This window comes from Anabrus simplex, chromosome 1 (genome assembly GCF_040414725.1).
Source record: "Anabrus simplex isolate iqAnaSimp1 chromosome 1, ASM4041472v1, whole genome shotgun sequence".
Lineage (NCBI taxonomy): Eukaryota > Metazoa > Arthropoda > Insecta > Orthoptera > Tettigoniidae > Anabrus > Anabrus simplex.
Genome location: NC_090265.1, coordinates 1,745,565,787 through 1,745,582,232, shown reverse-complemented (window position 1 = coordinate 1,745,582,232; position 16,446 = coordinate 1,745,565,787). Strand labels below are relative to the sequence as shown.

Below are 16,446 nucleotides of genomic sequence, written 5' to 3'. Positions count from 1 at the left end.
ACCCGCTGTCCTATTTTCTTATTCATTATTAAACCAACTCCTGCATTTCCCCTGTTTGATTTTGTGTTGATAATTCGGTAGTTGCCTGACCAAAAATCTTGTTCTTCCTGCCAACGTACTTCACTTATACCAACTACATCTAACTTTAGCCTACCCATCTCCCTTTTCAGGTTCTCTTACTTACCACAATGATTCAAACTTCTAACATTCCACGCTCCGACTCGCAGAATGTCAGTATCCATCTTCCTGATGCATCTTCCTGATGATCGCCCCCTCTCTAGCGATCCAAAACTTCTAACTTTGTTTCTTATGAATACGTCTTTGGTACACGCTTCTGTCCTTCGACCCGGCGTTTTAAATACCAAATCTGTCTGTGCAACTTCACAGCACTGCTGACCGAAACCGACGATTCACGTCTCTACAAACACGATAGAAGATGCGCGTAGAGATACGCTTGCCCCGTTTAACCTTGGTGCACGATGCAGTGTACGTTAGAGTTCGGCACTCATGTCAGTACCTGCCTTAAGGCATTACAGCTTCCATGTACTGTTGACAGATGGCAGCACTAGACTTAAAACCAAAATCGCATATATGCGAAGTCGCGGATAACGAATCCGCGTATAACAGGGTTTACCTGTACCATGGGTCTACAGTACCTGTTTTTAATACCACCATTCGAGAAACACCATGTTTCTGTTACCTGTGCTTAGTACCACTGTAGGAGGCACACCATGGTTCTGCTTTACCAGTGATTAGTACCATTATGAGGGGCTGGAGACCTGGATTTTGGACCCTTTTAGATAATACATATCCTCCCAGTAATAAAGAAATTGTGAATTGGCTCCATGGCTAAATGGTTAGTGTGCTGGCCTTTGGTCACAGGGGTCCTGCGTTCGATTCCCGGCAGAGTCAGGAATTTTAACCATCATTGGTTAATTTCGCTGGCATGGGGCTGGGTGTATGTGTCATCTTCATCATCATTTCATCCTCATCACGACACGCAGGTCGCCTACGGGTGTCAAATAAAAACCTGCGCCTGGCAAGCCGAACATGTCCTCGGACACTCCTGGCATTAAAAGCCATACGCCATTATTATTATGTGAATTGGTTCCACTGATTGTTTTTGTTTCATGATAACTTTTTCATCACCATTTGTTTTATGTTCTAGTCGGTGGATACGTTTTGAACTTTTAATTTTCATTTTGTTACACCTCGTACCATTATGGGCTGATGACCTGGCTCTTAGGCCACTTTAAACAAGAGACATCATCATCATCATCATCATTAAGGAATAGGAAAATGAGGTATTCAACTTCCAAGATAGTATTTCTCAGTCAGAAAACAAAAGGAAAGGGAACCAGGGTAGAATGTTATCCAGGAATTAGGTTGAGGCAGATGTTGAGGAAAGTAGAAGAGAGGGAGGAGGGGAAGGAGAAGGTGGTAGTGTTTCATGTTGGTACCAACAACGTAAGGCAAGCTGATATAAGTGGAGATGTGTAGGATCTGCTAAATGCAGCATGGGTGAAGTTTTAGAAAGCGGAGATTGTTATTAGTGGAATACTATGTAGGAGGGTGATTGGGGATTTAAATGAGACTATGGAGTGGGTATGTGGGAAACTGGGAGTGAAATTTCTAGATCCTAATGGGTAGGTAGGAGATAGGGATCTGCGCTCAGATGGCCTTCACTTAAACAGCTGTGGTACGTATAAGTTAGGAAATTTGTTTGGAAGGGTAATAGGGAGGTACATTCAGGGAAACGGTGTGGCCTAGGGAGCGGTGAAAAGGGAACAGGGAACTGGAAATCAAGTAGGGATGACATAAAATTGTTAGTGTTGAACTGTAGAAGCATTGTAAAGAAAGGAATAGAATTGAGTAATTTAATAGATATATATTTACCAGATATTGTAATAGGCTGAGAAATGATATAATGGATGCAGAAATTTTCTCACGGAACTGGAGTGTGTATCGTAGAGATAGGATATAAATGGTGGGAGGGGTAGTATTCATTCTGGTGAAAGAAGAATTTGTAAGCTACGAAAAAGTTAAAGATGAGACACATGAAATTCTAGGTGTAAGGCTCATTACTAAAGATAATAGGCAACTTGATATATTTGGAGTGTACAGACCGGGAAAGGGTAGCACTGACACGGATTCAGAATTATTTGATAAGATAATCAGTTATGTAGGAAACGACAAGGAACGAAATGTGATTGTAGCTGAGATCTGAATTTACCAGATGTCAATTGGGAAGGAAATGCAAACAACAGGAAGCATGACCAACAAATAGCAAATAAGTTAATATAATAATAAAGATTTTACTGCAGCCAATGGCCATTATAATATGTTTACATGACTAATTACATCAAACAGAATTTGGTTAGTCCCATCTGTCTTTTAGTACACGTCATCACATGATGTAAGTCACAAGTTTTTTCGCACAGAACACATATACATTCTTTTCTCGGGGTGTGGAAAGTTTTGTTAGCACACACACGATGATGAAAACCGTGTGTTAATATGGGAAGGGCAACTGATTCAGAAAGTGATGGAACCAACTAGAGGGAAGAATATTTTGGATGTGGTGCTGGTAAAACCAGATGAGCTCTATAGAGAAACCAAAGTAATAGATGGTATTAGTGATCACAAAGCTGTTTTTGTCGTAGGTAAAAATAAATGTGAAAGAAAGGAAGGTATTAAAATTAGGACTATTAGGCAGTACCATGTGGCTGATAAAAAGGGCATGAGGGAGTTTTTAAAAAGTAACTATGATCGCTGGAAAAAGGTAAATAAAAATGTAAACAGGCTCTGGGATGGGTTTAAAGAAATTGTTGAGGAATGCAAAAACAGGTTTGTACCTTTAAGGGAGGTAAGGAATGGTAAAGACCCACCTTATTATAATAGAGAAATAAAGAGACTAAGAAGGAGGTGCAGACTGCAAAGAAATAGAGTTAGAAATGGATGTGGAAGTAAGGAGAAAATGAAGGAACTTACTAGAAAATTGAATCTAGCAAAAAAGGAAGCTAAGGATATCATGATGGCAAGCATAATTGGCAGTCATACAAATTTTAGTGAAAAAAGGAAGGGTATGTATAGGTATTTTAAGGCAGAAACAGGTTCCAAGAAGGACATTCCAGGAATAATTAATGAACAGGGGGAGTGTGTATGTGAGGATCTTCAAAAGGCAGAAGTATTCAGTCAGCAGTATGTAAAGATTGTTGGTTACAAGGATAATGTCCAGATAGAGGAGGAGACTAAAACTAAAGAAGTATTAAAATTTACATATCATAAAAATGACATTTACATTAAGATACAAAAGTTGAAAACTAGAAAAGCGGCTGGAATTGATAACATTTCTAAAGACAATGGGTTGGGGTATAGTACCATATCTGAAGTACTTATTTGATTATTGTTTGGTCGGAGGAGCTATACCAGATGAATGGGGAGTTGCTATAGTAGCCCCTGTGTATAAAGGAAAGGGTGATAGACATAAAGCTGAAAATTACGGGGGGCGGAAAGTTTGACATGCGTTGCATGTAAGCTTTGGGAAGGCATTCTTTCTGATTATATTAGACATGTTTGTGAAATTAATAACTGGTTCGATACAAGGCAGTTCGGTTTTAGGAAAGGTTATTCCACTGAAGCTCAACTTGTAGGATTCCAGCAAGGTATAGCAGATATCTTGGATTCAGGAGGTCATATGGACTGTATCGCGATTGACCTGTCTAAAGCATTTGATAGGGTGGATCATGGGAGTGCAATTGGACTAGACAAAAAGTGTCTGAATGGGTGGTTATATTTCTAGAAAATAGATCTCAGAGAATTAGAGTAGGTGAAGCTTTATCTCACCCTGTAATAATTAAGAGGGGAATTCCTCAAGGCAGTATTATCAGGCCTTTATGTTTTCATATATATATATAAATGATATGAGTAAAGGAGTGGAATCAGAGGTAAGGCTTTTTGCGGATGATGTTGTTCTGTATAGAGTAATAAATAAGTTACAAGATTGTGAGCAACTGCAACGTGACCTTGAAAATATTGCGAGGTGGACAGTAGGCAATGGTATGTTGATAAACGGAGTTAAAAGTCAGGTTGTGAGTTTCACAAATAGGAAAAGTCCTCTCAGTTTTAATTACTGTGTTGATGGGGTGAAAGTTCCTTTTGGGGATCATTGTAAGTATCTAGGTGTTAATATAAGGAAAGATCTTCATTGGGGTAATCACATAAATAGGATTGTAAATAAAGGGTACAGATCTTTGCACATGGTTATGAGGGTGTTTAGGGGTTGTAGTAAGGATGTAAAGGAAAGGGCATATAAGTCTCTGGTAAGACCCTAACTAGAATATGGTTCCAGTGTATGGGACCCTCACCAGGATTACCTGATTCAAGAACTGGAAAGAATCCAAAGAAAAGCAGCTCGATTTGTTCTGGGTGATTTCCGACAAAAGAGTAGCGTTACAATAATGTTGCAATGTTTGGGTTGGGAAGAATTGAGAGAAAGAAGAAGAGCTGCTCGACTAAGTGGTATGTCGTAATCTATAATCTTCATTTCCGTATTGACAATTGCACAATTAAAAATAGGAGAGGATTTCCACCAATCAATACTTATTTATTGTATATATTAAACTACAGGACCGGTTTCGACCTCATATTCAAGGTCATCTTCAGCTGAACCATATATACATATTAATATAATGAAGCTTTGATTAAGATTGTGGTGTTGAAGGAATGCCATATGATGATGATGTACATTTAGTTACATACAAATGGGGCACGTCTTAGCGTGAGCTGGCGTATATGTCATTCTGTGCAATATTGCAACTGTATGTCTAAAATGTTGAAGGTCTTAAAACTAGTGTATAAAACACGTCTTTTCCTAAACTAACTTATATATATGTACAAGATAAAAACAATACATAAAAACACTTCATGTACATGAACATTCGTTCTTGCTTGGTGGTCAATACATCGACTAACTTCCGTATTTAAGTCTTATTCACAGTTGTACACTTCAGCTGCTATTCTTAGAGTTTGTAAAATTGCATGGATAAAAGTTTTGTCTTCCTGTGCGTATGTGAGATAAAACACTTTCAATTTAAAAAGGGTGCCAAATGTATGGATGAAATTCAAGTAAAATATGTTCAGCTCTGCTGTGTGTGTTGCCCTTTTATAAGAACCAATTCATGTTTTCTTATTGGCGTCCGTAAATTTGGGTGACATTGGTTTCAAAGTAGTGGCTCCTTTCTCATTTGTAGCTGTGCAATGATGTTATGTTAATCTGTGGAAGATAAGATTGAGTTATAAGTGATATTGTGCGGAGGAATGTCTAAGGGTTATGTGTGTGAATTGGAATATGTACTTACTGTTGTTGGTGTAGCTGAGTTGTGTTTGACATGCGAGCTTGTAATGTACTACTTCGTGTTCTTCTTGGGCTTATGCTAGCTGCTGTGAGGGGAAGGAAAGGAGGGGTAGGGAGAGTTGTTGTTGTAGGGGTAGGGATGGAGCTGGGTGTGTTGTTTGGTGTTTTTCTGTTGCTTGTTGCATTCTGTTTATCGATTAACTTAAGGTAAGGGTTTTTTAAGGCGGGGATAACTGTATTGAAGATGATGTTAGTTTTTTCTGTGATTTCATTTATGTTGTAATTTGGATTGGTGTACTGATCCAAAGTGATGTAGAATTCTTCTGTTATGTTGAGCAGGGGGCCTTTGGGGTTTATGTTTAGGATTTGCATATCGTTATCGATGTTTGTGAAACTGTGTTTATGGTCTGCGACATGTTGTCCTATTGAGGAAAAATGATTGTGTTTCACTGCATTTATGTGTTCGTTATATCGGGTTAGGAAGTTTCTACCGGTACGTCCGATATAGCTGGCCTCGCAGTTATTACATTTGATGCGGTATACCCCTGAGTGGTTGTATTTGTTGTTGCTGTTGATTGTCCTGACATTGTGTATGATGTTGGTACTATTGTGTGTAGTTCTGAATGCTATTCTTAGGTTATGTTTTTTAAAAATGTTAGTTATGGGGTATATGTGTACATTGTTGAAAGTGAATAGTGCATAGTCTTTCTTGGGTTCGTTTACTTTTGTTAGTTTGGTTTTGGGTTGGGATTTTATTTTGTGAATGATTTTGTTAACCATGTCTTTCTTGAATCCATTGTTTTTAGCTATGTCATGAATTAATTGTAATTCTTTGTTTAGATCTTCTTTTGTTAACGGTATATTGAATGCTCTGTGTATCATGCTATAGTAGGCTGCTCTTTTGTGTATGTTGGGGTGAACGGAATCCATTTTAATTGTATTTGAGGTATGCGTGGGTTTTCTGTATATTCTGTAAGAAAGGTGGTCATCATGTCTAGTTGTCGTTATGTCCAGGTAGTTCAGTTTGTGATTGTTTTCGGATTCCATGGTAAATTTTATATGGGTATCTATTGTATTGAGTTTATCTAATATATCAGTTTCATTTGTGGACCTATTGTCAAGGATGATAAAGATATCATCAACAAATCTACACCAAAAAAATATATGGTCTATTTTGTTGATGAATGTGTGCTCTAAATAGTCTATGTAAATTTCGGCAATTATACCAGAAGCGGGAGATCCCATTGGTAAACCCTGTTGCTGATAGATAGTATCATGGAATTTAAAGTAGTTGTTACTAATGGCAAAATTGTTGTTGTTGAGTCATCAGTCCATAGACTGGTTTGATGCAGCCCTCCATGCCACCCTATCCTGTGCTAACCTTTTCATTTCTACGTAAGTATTGCATCTTACATCTGCTCTAATCTGTTTGTCATATTCATACCTTGGTCTACCCCTACCGTTCTTGCCACCTACACTTCCTTCAAAAACCAACTGAACAAGTCCTGGGTGTCTTAAGATGTGTCCTATCATTCTATCTCTTCTTCTCGTCAAATGTAGCCAAATCGATCTCCTCTCACCAATTCGATTCAGTATCTCTTCATTCGTGATTCGATCTATCCATCTCACCTTCAGCATTCTTCTGTAACACCACATTTCAAAAGCTTCTATTCTCTTTCTTTCTGAGCTAGTTATCGTCCATGTTTCACTTCCATACAATGCCACGCTCCACACAAAAGTCTTCAAAAACATCTTTCTAATTCCGATATCAATGTTTGAAGTGAGCAAATTTCTTTTCTTAAGAAAGCTCTTCCTTGCTTGTGCTAGTCTGCATTTTATGTCCTCCTTACTTCTGCCATCGTTGGTTATTTTACTACCCAAGTAACAATATTCATCTACTTCCTTTAAGACTTCGTTTCCTAATCTAATATTTCCTACATCACCTGCCTTCGTTCGACTGCACTCCATTACTTTTGTTTTGGACTTATTTATTTTCATCTTGTACTCCTTACCTAAGACTTCATCCATACCATTCAGCAACTTCTCGAGATCTTCTGCAGTCTCAGATAAAATAACAATATCATCGGCAAATCTCAAGGTTTTGATTTCCTCTCCTTGGACTGTGATTCCCTTTCCAAATTTCTCTTTGATTTCCTTTACTGCCTGTTCTATGTAAACACTGAAAAGGAGAGGGGACAAACTGCAGCCTTGCCTCACTCCTTTCTGGATTGCTGCTTCTTTTTCAAAGCCCTCGATTCTTATCACTGCAGACTGATTTTTATACAGGTTGTAGATAATTCTTCGTTCTCGGTATCTGATCCCTATCATCTTCAGAATCATAAATAGCCTGGTCCAATCAACATTATCGAATGCCTTTTCTAGATCTACGAATGCCATGTACGTGGGCTTGTCCTTCTTGATTCGATCCTCTAAGATCAGACGTAAAGTCAGGATTGCTTCACGTGTTCCTACATTTCTTCTGAAGCCAAATTGATCTTCCCCCAACTCAGCTTCAACTTGTTTTTCCATTCTTCTGTAAATAATACGTGTTAAAATTTTGCAGGCATGAGATACTAAACTAATAGTGCGGTAGTTTTCACACCTGTCGGCACCGGCTTTCTTGGGAATAGGTATAACAACATTCTGCCGAAAATCGGATGGGACTTCTCCTGTCTCATACATCTTGCACACTAAATGAAATAACCTTACCATGCTGGTTTCTCCTAAGGCAGTCAGTAATTCAGAGGGAATATCATCAATTCCTGCTAAAGCTTATCCCAAAATACACAAAGAACATATTCCAATGAGACCCATTATTAACTACAGAGCAAGCCCAACCTATAAACTTTCGCAATTTATTCAACGATTTCTCAAAAAGCACTACGTATTCATAGCTAATAAAACAGTACGGAACTCAATAGAATTTTGTAATAGGACAAAAGGATTAAAGATTGAACCATATCACAAACTCGCATCATTTGACATAATAAACATGTACCCAAATATTCCCACAAAACGAACAATAGAAATCATTGAATCTAACCTAAAAAGTCATAGCAATCTAAGCACTTTGGAAATAGAAGAGTTCATTAAATTACTTAATTTTGCCATTAGTAACAACTACTTTAAATTCCATGATACTATCTATCAGCAACAGGGTTTACCAATGGGATCTCCCGCTTCTGGTATAATTGCCGAAATTTACATAGACTATTTAGAGCACACATTCATCAACAAAATAGACCATATATTTTTTTGGTGTAGATTTGTTGATGATATCTTTATCATCCTCGACAATAGGTCCACAAATGAAACTGATATATTAGATAAACTCAATACAATAGATACCCATATAAAATTTACCATGGAATCCGAAAACAATCACAAACTGAACTACCTGGACATAACGACAACTAGACATGATGACCACCTTTCTTACAGAATATACAGAAAACCCACGCATACCTCAAATACAATTAAAATGGATTCCGTTCACCCCAACATACACAAAAGAGCAGCCTACCATAGCATGATACACAAAGCATTCAATATACCGTTAACAAAAGAAGATCTAAACAAAGAATTACAATTAATTCATGACATAGCTAAAAACAATGGATTCAAGAAAGACATGGTTAACAAAATCATTCACAAAATAAAATCCCAACCCAAAACCAAACTAACAAAAGTAAACGAACCCAAGAAAGACTATGCACTATTCACTTTCAACAATGTACACATATACCCCATAACTAACATTTTTAAAAAACATAACCTAAGAATAGCATTCAGAACTACACACAATAGTACCAACATCATACACAATGTCAGGACAATCAACAGCAACAACAAATACAACCACTCAGGGGTATACCGCATCAAATGTAATAACTGCGAGACCAGCTATATCGGACGTACCGGTAGAAACTTCCTAACCCGATATAACGAACACATAAATGCAGTGAAACACAATCATGTTTCCTCAATAGGACAACATGTTGCAGACGATAAACACAGTTTCACAAACATCGATAACGATATGCAAATCCTAAACATAAACCCCAAAGGCCCCCTGCTCAACATAACAGAAGAATTCTACATCACTTTGGATCAGTACACCAATCCAAATTACAACATAAATGAAATCACAGAAAAAACTAACATCATCTTCAATACAGTTATCCCCGCCTTAAAAAACCCTTACCTTAAGTTAATCGATAAACAGAATGCAACAAGCAACAGAAAAACACCAAACAACACACCCAGCTCCATCCCTACCCCTACAACAACAACTCTCCCTACCCCTCCTTTCCTTCCCCTCACAGCAGCTAGCATAAGCCCAAGAAGAACACGAAGTAGTACATTACAAGCTCGCATGTCAAACACAACTCAGCTACACCAACAACAGTAAGTACATATTCCAATTCACACACATAACCCTTAGACATTCCTCCGCACAATATCACTTATAACTCAATCTTATCTTCCACAGATTAACATAACATCATTGCACAGCTACAAATGGGAAAGGAGCCACTACTTTGAAACCAATGTCACCCAAATTTACGGACGCCAATAAGAAAACATGAATTGGTTCTTATAAAAGGGCAACACACACAGCAGAGCTGAACATATTTTACTTGAATTTCATCCATACATTTGGCACCCTTTTTAAATTGAAAGTGTTTTATCTCACATACGCACAGGAAGACAAAACTTTTATCCGTGCAATTTTACAAACTCTAAGAATAGCAGCTGAAGTGTACAACTGTGAATAAGACTTAAATACGGAAGTTAGTCGATGTATTGACCACCAAGCAAGAACGAATGTTCATGTACATGAAGTGTTTTTATGTATTGTTTTTATCTTGTACATATATATAAGTTAGTTTAGGAAAAGACTTTTTTTATACACTAGTTTTAAGACCTTCAACATTTTAGACATACAGTTGCAATATTGCACAGAATGACATATACGCCAGCTCACGCTAAGAAGTGCCCCATTTGTATGTAACTAAATGTACATCATCATCATATGGCATTCCTTCAACACCACAATCTTAATCAAAGCTTCATTATATTAATATGTATATATGGTTCAGCTGAAGATGACCTTGAATATGAGGTCGAAACCGGTCCTGTAGTTTAATATATGCAATAAATAAGTATTGATTGGTGGAAATCCTCTCCTATTTTTAAATGGTATGTTACAAGTAACTATTCTCATTTTGGTTCCGTATTGAAGATGACATATGTCTCAAGTATTATTGTTTTGTATTGTATTGAACAGGTGGACTTATAATATTGTAATAATACTTGAGACATAAGTGGTATGTTCCGAGCTGTCAGCGGAGAGATGGCGTGGAATGACATTAGTAGACGAATAAGTTTGAATGGCGTTTATAAAAGTAGGCAAGATCACAATATGAAGATAAAGTTGGAATTCAAGAGAACAAACTGGGGCAAATATTCATTTATAGGAAGGGGAGTTAGGGATTGGAATAACTTACCAAGGGAGATGTTCAATAAATTTCCAATTTCTTTGAAATCATTTAGGAAAAGGCTAGGAAAGCAACAGATAGAGAATCTGCCACCTGGGCGACTGCCCTAAATGCAGATCAGTATTGATTGATTGGAGTCTCTGGTAAGACCCCAACTAGAGTATGGTTCCAGTGTATGGGACTCTCACCAGGATTACCTGATTCAAGAACTGGAAAATATCCAAAGAAAAGCAGCTCGATTTGTTCTGGGTGATTTCCGACAAGAGTAGCGTTACAAAAATGTTGCAAAGTTTGGGCTGGGAAGAATTGAGAGAAAGAAGGAGAGATATTTTTCACCAATAGAGCATGTCAAAAATGTCAAAAACATATCAGATGTTAGGATTTTCAGGCGTTTGCTCTATTAACAAGCGTACATTTGCTCTATTAACCAGCGTAAGACGAAACGCTTGTTAATAGAGCAAACGCCTGAAAAGCCTTAAATTTGATATGTTTTTGACATTTTTAAGTGGTATGTTCCGAGCTGTCAGCAGAGAGATGGCATGTAATGACATTAGTAGACGAATATTTTTGAGTGGCGTTAAGTAGGAAAGATCACAATATGAAGATGAAGTTGGAATTCAAGAGGACAAACTGGGGCAAATATTAATTTATAGGAAGGGGAGTTAGGGATTGGAATAACTTACCAAGGGAGTTGTTCAATAAATTTCCAATTTCTTTGAAATCATTTAGGAAAATGCTAGGAAAACAACAGATAGGGAATCTGCCACCTGGGCGACTGCCCTAAATGCAGATCAGTAGTGATTGATTGATTGATTGATTGATTGATTGATTGATTGATTGATTGATTGATTGATTGATTGATTGATTGATTGATCGATCGATCTTGCTTGAGTTCTTTTTAACAAATGAGTAAATTTCAGTGAGAAGAGTACTAGAACCAAGGGGAATAATAAAAAACAGAATAGGTCTGAACCCAGAGGAAGGAGATTGTAAATAAACTGAGTTTGAGCAAATATACAGAATTTGTAAGTGAGGAGGAGCTCAGTGGATGAGCTATGGTAGATGTTGACATATTAGAGAATAGAAATATGTTTGTTATTCACATTTTCTCTTAGGATTTGGCAAAAATATTGATTTAAGACTGGAATTTGCAAAAATTGACATTATATAACGAGTTCCAAAATGAAATTTTGCTTCATGAAAGTCATTATAAGCGTGGTTGAAAATTGTCTTTACAGGAAGCAGTAGCTCGAGGTTTTGAACTAGAAATGGAACGTTTCGACTCTCCAGAGTGCTATTTTCATAGTATATCCAAGGAGCTCGTGAGTAAACGAGACTACATGGCAAAGTTTCTATCTGACGTCGGCATGGTTCCTACGATTCCCGAAGGAGGTTACTTCATGATTGCTGACTGGACAGCCCTTGGTGAGATTTGTTGAATTATCAGATATACTGCTTGGAAGCTGTTGTAATGCTTATAATATCCTCATAAAAATCTTAATTCTTTGGTTTCTTACGTTTGTCTTTCTTTTAAGATATTATAGAATGCCTGAAAGCATTCCTGTGCAGTCACAAGTTTCAGACTTGCCTTGCTATTACCAGTGTTGTTTTTGAGAATCTTGGGATATTATGCTATGTCATGCTCTTTTCATATAATAATCCTTGATGGATGTTTTCATAATCTAGAATGTGATAGTGTAATCTTCAACTTGTTGTGGAAACATTATTTTTCCTTTTCTTCCCATTATTCTGTAAATAATGGCTACGCAGTGCAAGTGTAGGAACTGTTGGTGTGGTCAGGCATTAAGGAGTATGAGGGAGGAGTTGGAGAGTTTGAGGGAGATAATTAGGATTCTCTCAGAGGACAGGAAGGAAAGTAGGCCTCCCTCAAATAATGTACAGGATACAGTAGGTGTAAAGGAGGGATGGGAAAGAAATGGGGGAATTGTAGAAGACAGGTGGTCTAATGTTTTAAGGGGAAGGAGGTTGCAGGCTAAGGGCTCTGTTCAGGATCAGAATTCAGGACAGGTGTCTGAGAAATCGGTACGAGTCACTGCAGATAGAATAACCGAGGGAAGATGAGGAACAAGGAACTGTTACTGAGATGTGTGGAAGTAGGAGGAAGGGAAAAGGTAGGAAAGGGAAATGTAGTGTAGAGGAAAGGAGAAGACAGGTGAAACAGGGTCATGGAAGGGAGAAAGGGAGGAGGAAGTAGTTTCTGCAGCTGCGAGAGAAGATAGGGCTGACCAGGAGGGGAGGGGAGGGGATCAAATGAGGTGGGTAGGGTTGAGGCTCTGGTCATGGGGGATTCCATCGTTAGGCGTGTGGTGAAAGTGTGTGGAGGAAAGGGAACCAGGGTAGAGTGTTATCCAGGAATTAGGTTGAGGCAGATCTTGAGGAAAGTAGAAGAGAGGGAGGAGGGGAGGGAAAAGGTGGTAGTGTTTCACGTTGGTACTAACAACGTAAGGCAAGCAGGTATAAGTACCAACATAGTTGGGGATGTGTGGGATCTGGTAAATGCAGCACGGATGAAGTTTAAGGAAGCGGAGATTGTTATCAGTGGAATACTGTTTAGGAGGGATACTGACTGGAAGGTGATTGGGGATTTAAATGAGACTATTGAGTGGGTATGTGGGAAACTGGGAGTGAGATTTCTAGATCCTAATGGGTGGGTAGGAGACAGGGACCTGCGCTCAGATGGCCTTCACTTAAACCGCAGTGGTACGTATAAGTTAGGAAATTTGTTTGGAAGGGTAATAGGGAGGTACATTCAGGGAAACGGGGTGGCCTAGGGAGCGGTGAAAAGGGAACAAGGAACTGGAAATCAAGTAGGGATGACATGAAAATGTTAGTGCTCAACTGTAGAAGCATTGTAAACAAAGGAATAGAATTAAGTAATTTAATAGATATATACTTACCAGATATTGTAATAGGAGTTGAATCATGGCTCAGAATTGATACAATGGATGCAGAAATTTTCTCACGGAACTGGAGTGTGTATCGTAGAGATAGGATAGGAATGGTAGGAGGGGGAGTATTCATTCTGGTGAAAGAAGAATTTGTAAGCTACGAAAAAGTTAAGGATGAAAAACATGAAATTTTGGGTGTAAGGCTCATCTCTAAAGATAATAGGCAACTTGATGTCTTTGGAGTGTACAGACCGGGAAAGGGTAGCGCTGACACGGATTCAGAATTATTTGATAAGATAATCAGCCATGTGGGAAACTACATGGAAAAGAATGTGATTGTAGCAGGAAATCTGAATTTACCAGATGTTAATTGGGAAGGTAATGCGCCACGAACCTGCTACGCAGGCGTAGCAGGGGGGAGAGGTGATACTCCTACGTGGCGCGTCCCAGGTGGCAGATTGGGTGGTCCTAACCGGCTTGCCGGCGGACTTGAGGGAAATAAAATACCTCTCGCGGACCAAACACACACCCCCTGTGGGTGGGGGAGATTGACGAAGAATTCACCCATGGTATCCCCTGCCTGTCGTAAGAGGCGACTAAAAGGGGCGACCAAGGGATGATTGTTTTGGAACCATGAAACTACTTATGATTAGTACCACCACGCGGAGAGCATCATAGGTCGCTTTTCCTTGCGAGTAGTACCACTCTGTTAGGTACTCAATAGTTTTGCGATTCATAGCACTCAAGCGAGGTTGAGTGTTGGTTTCCAGTACTCGTGAGTCGTACCCAATGTGAGCAACGCCACGGGTCTGGGCATTGCCTGTGAGTTGTACCACTATGTGACCAACGCTGTAGGTCTGCGTTGCCAGTGATTAGTACCCACTATGTGAGGAATACCACGGAAATACCGGCGCTTGCGATTAGTACACCTAGGTGAGGAACCTCAGCGGTTTGCGTTGGCTATGAGTGGCGCCATTGTGTGAGAAACACCATAGGTCTGCGTTACCTCTACGACGTACAAAACTTGTGAGTAGTACCTTAATGTTTGGAACACCGTGAGTTTACGCTACCTTTGATTAGTACCGCAGCTAGAGAAATATCATGGTTCTACTTTATTCACGACATGTACCATATTGAGGGGCCTTAGACCTGGTTTTTGGACCCCTTTAGACATCAAATATAATCGATTCAGGACTGTGCTTTATAAGTGGTCCCTTGGTCAGTAATACTATTATTTATGACCGTTTTTGAGTCGGATCCACTGTTTTTTTGTTTGTTTGTTTCTTGTTTGGGTTTTTTTGGTGGGGGGTTCATGTCCATCCATTCATTTTTCATGACATTTTTATTTATTTTGGTCAGTGAAATTTTTGAACATTTGTTGTCATTTCATTTCGTACCATTAGGGGCCGATGACCTCGATGTTAGGCCCCTCTAAACAACAAGCAACATCATCATCATCATCAAGGTAATTGGAACGACAGGAAGCATGAATAACAAATGGCAATTAAGTTAATATGGGAAGGGCAGCTGATTCAGAAAGTGATGGAACCAACTAGAGGGAAGAATATTTTGGATGTGGTTCTGATAAAACCAGATGAGCTCTATAGAGAAACAGAAGTAATAGATGGTATTAGTGATCACGAAGCTGTTTTTGTCGTAGTTAAAAATAAATGTGAAAGAAAGGAAGTTATTAAAATTAGGACTGATAGACAGTACCATATGGCTGAATAAACAGGCATGAGGGAGTTTTAAAAAAGTAACTATGATCGCTGGAAAATGGTAAATAAAAATGTAAACAGACTCTGGGATGGGTTTAAAAAGCAATTGTTGAGGAATGTGAAAAATAGGTTTGTGCCTTTAAAGGTGGTAAGGAATGGTAAAGATCCACTGTATTATAACAGAGAAGTAAAGAGACTGAGGAGGAGGTGCAGGTTGGAACAAAATAGTTAGAAATGGTTATGGAAGTAAGGAGAAATTGAAGGAACTTAATAGGAAATTGAATCTAGCAAAGAAGTCAGCTAAGGATAACATGATGGCAAGCATAATTGGTGGTCATACAAATTTTAGTGAAAAATGGAAGGGTGTGTATAGGTACTTATTTTATTTATTTATTTTTTTAGTTCCGTTTGGGCCTGCTATGGACCACGTGGTTCTTATCTCTAGCAGCTTTCTTCTCTGACCAGTACTCCTTCATTCTTGCACTGTGAATGTCTTTTCGCTCCTGAGTCCATTTCACACCTCCTCCCGGACGTACTGTTTTTTCTGTTAGTGACTGGAGAGAGTTTGACGTTCTGATCAACGTTCTGTACCTATTCCTGTCATAAATTTCACTGGGAGCAATGTCCAATTCTTGAAGGTCTTTTCTGACGAGTCTTGCCCACTTGGCATTAGTCGCTTTCCCTCTAGAGATGGTGTGGAAGATTCTGGAGGTGAGCCTCTGATTGTCCATTCTCATGACATGACCGTAGAAGTTCAATCTCCTCTTCCTCATAGATGTTGTAATGCTCTCCAATAGTTGGTACAGTTCGTTGTTGTGCCTGATTCTGTACTTGCCTTCTTCTTTAATGGGGCCCATGATTTTTCTCAGGATCTTCCTTTCCTTCAGCTCCAGTTTTCTAAGTTGCCCTTTTCTTACCATGTTTAGGCATTCTGAGGCGTATAGTACTGACGGTCTCACTAC

The 16,446-nt window shown here is 38.8% G+C and overlaps 1 protein-coding gene across 2 annotated transcripts in view; it reads left to right on the top strand.

The window, feature by feature from the left end:
• Window positions 1-16,446, top strand: part of Kyat (Kynurenine aminotransferase) — a 157,461-nt gene that overhangs the window by 102,882 nt on the left and 38,133 nt on the right. For both annotated transcript variants that reach the window (XM_067138480.2, XM_067138481.2), the window contains exon 7: window positions 12,096-12,282. In XM_067138480.2, coding sequence (XP_066994581.1) covers window positions 12,096-12,282 — 187 coding nt within the window. The remainder of the gene's footprint in view (window positions 1-12,095; window positions 12,283-16,446) is intronic.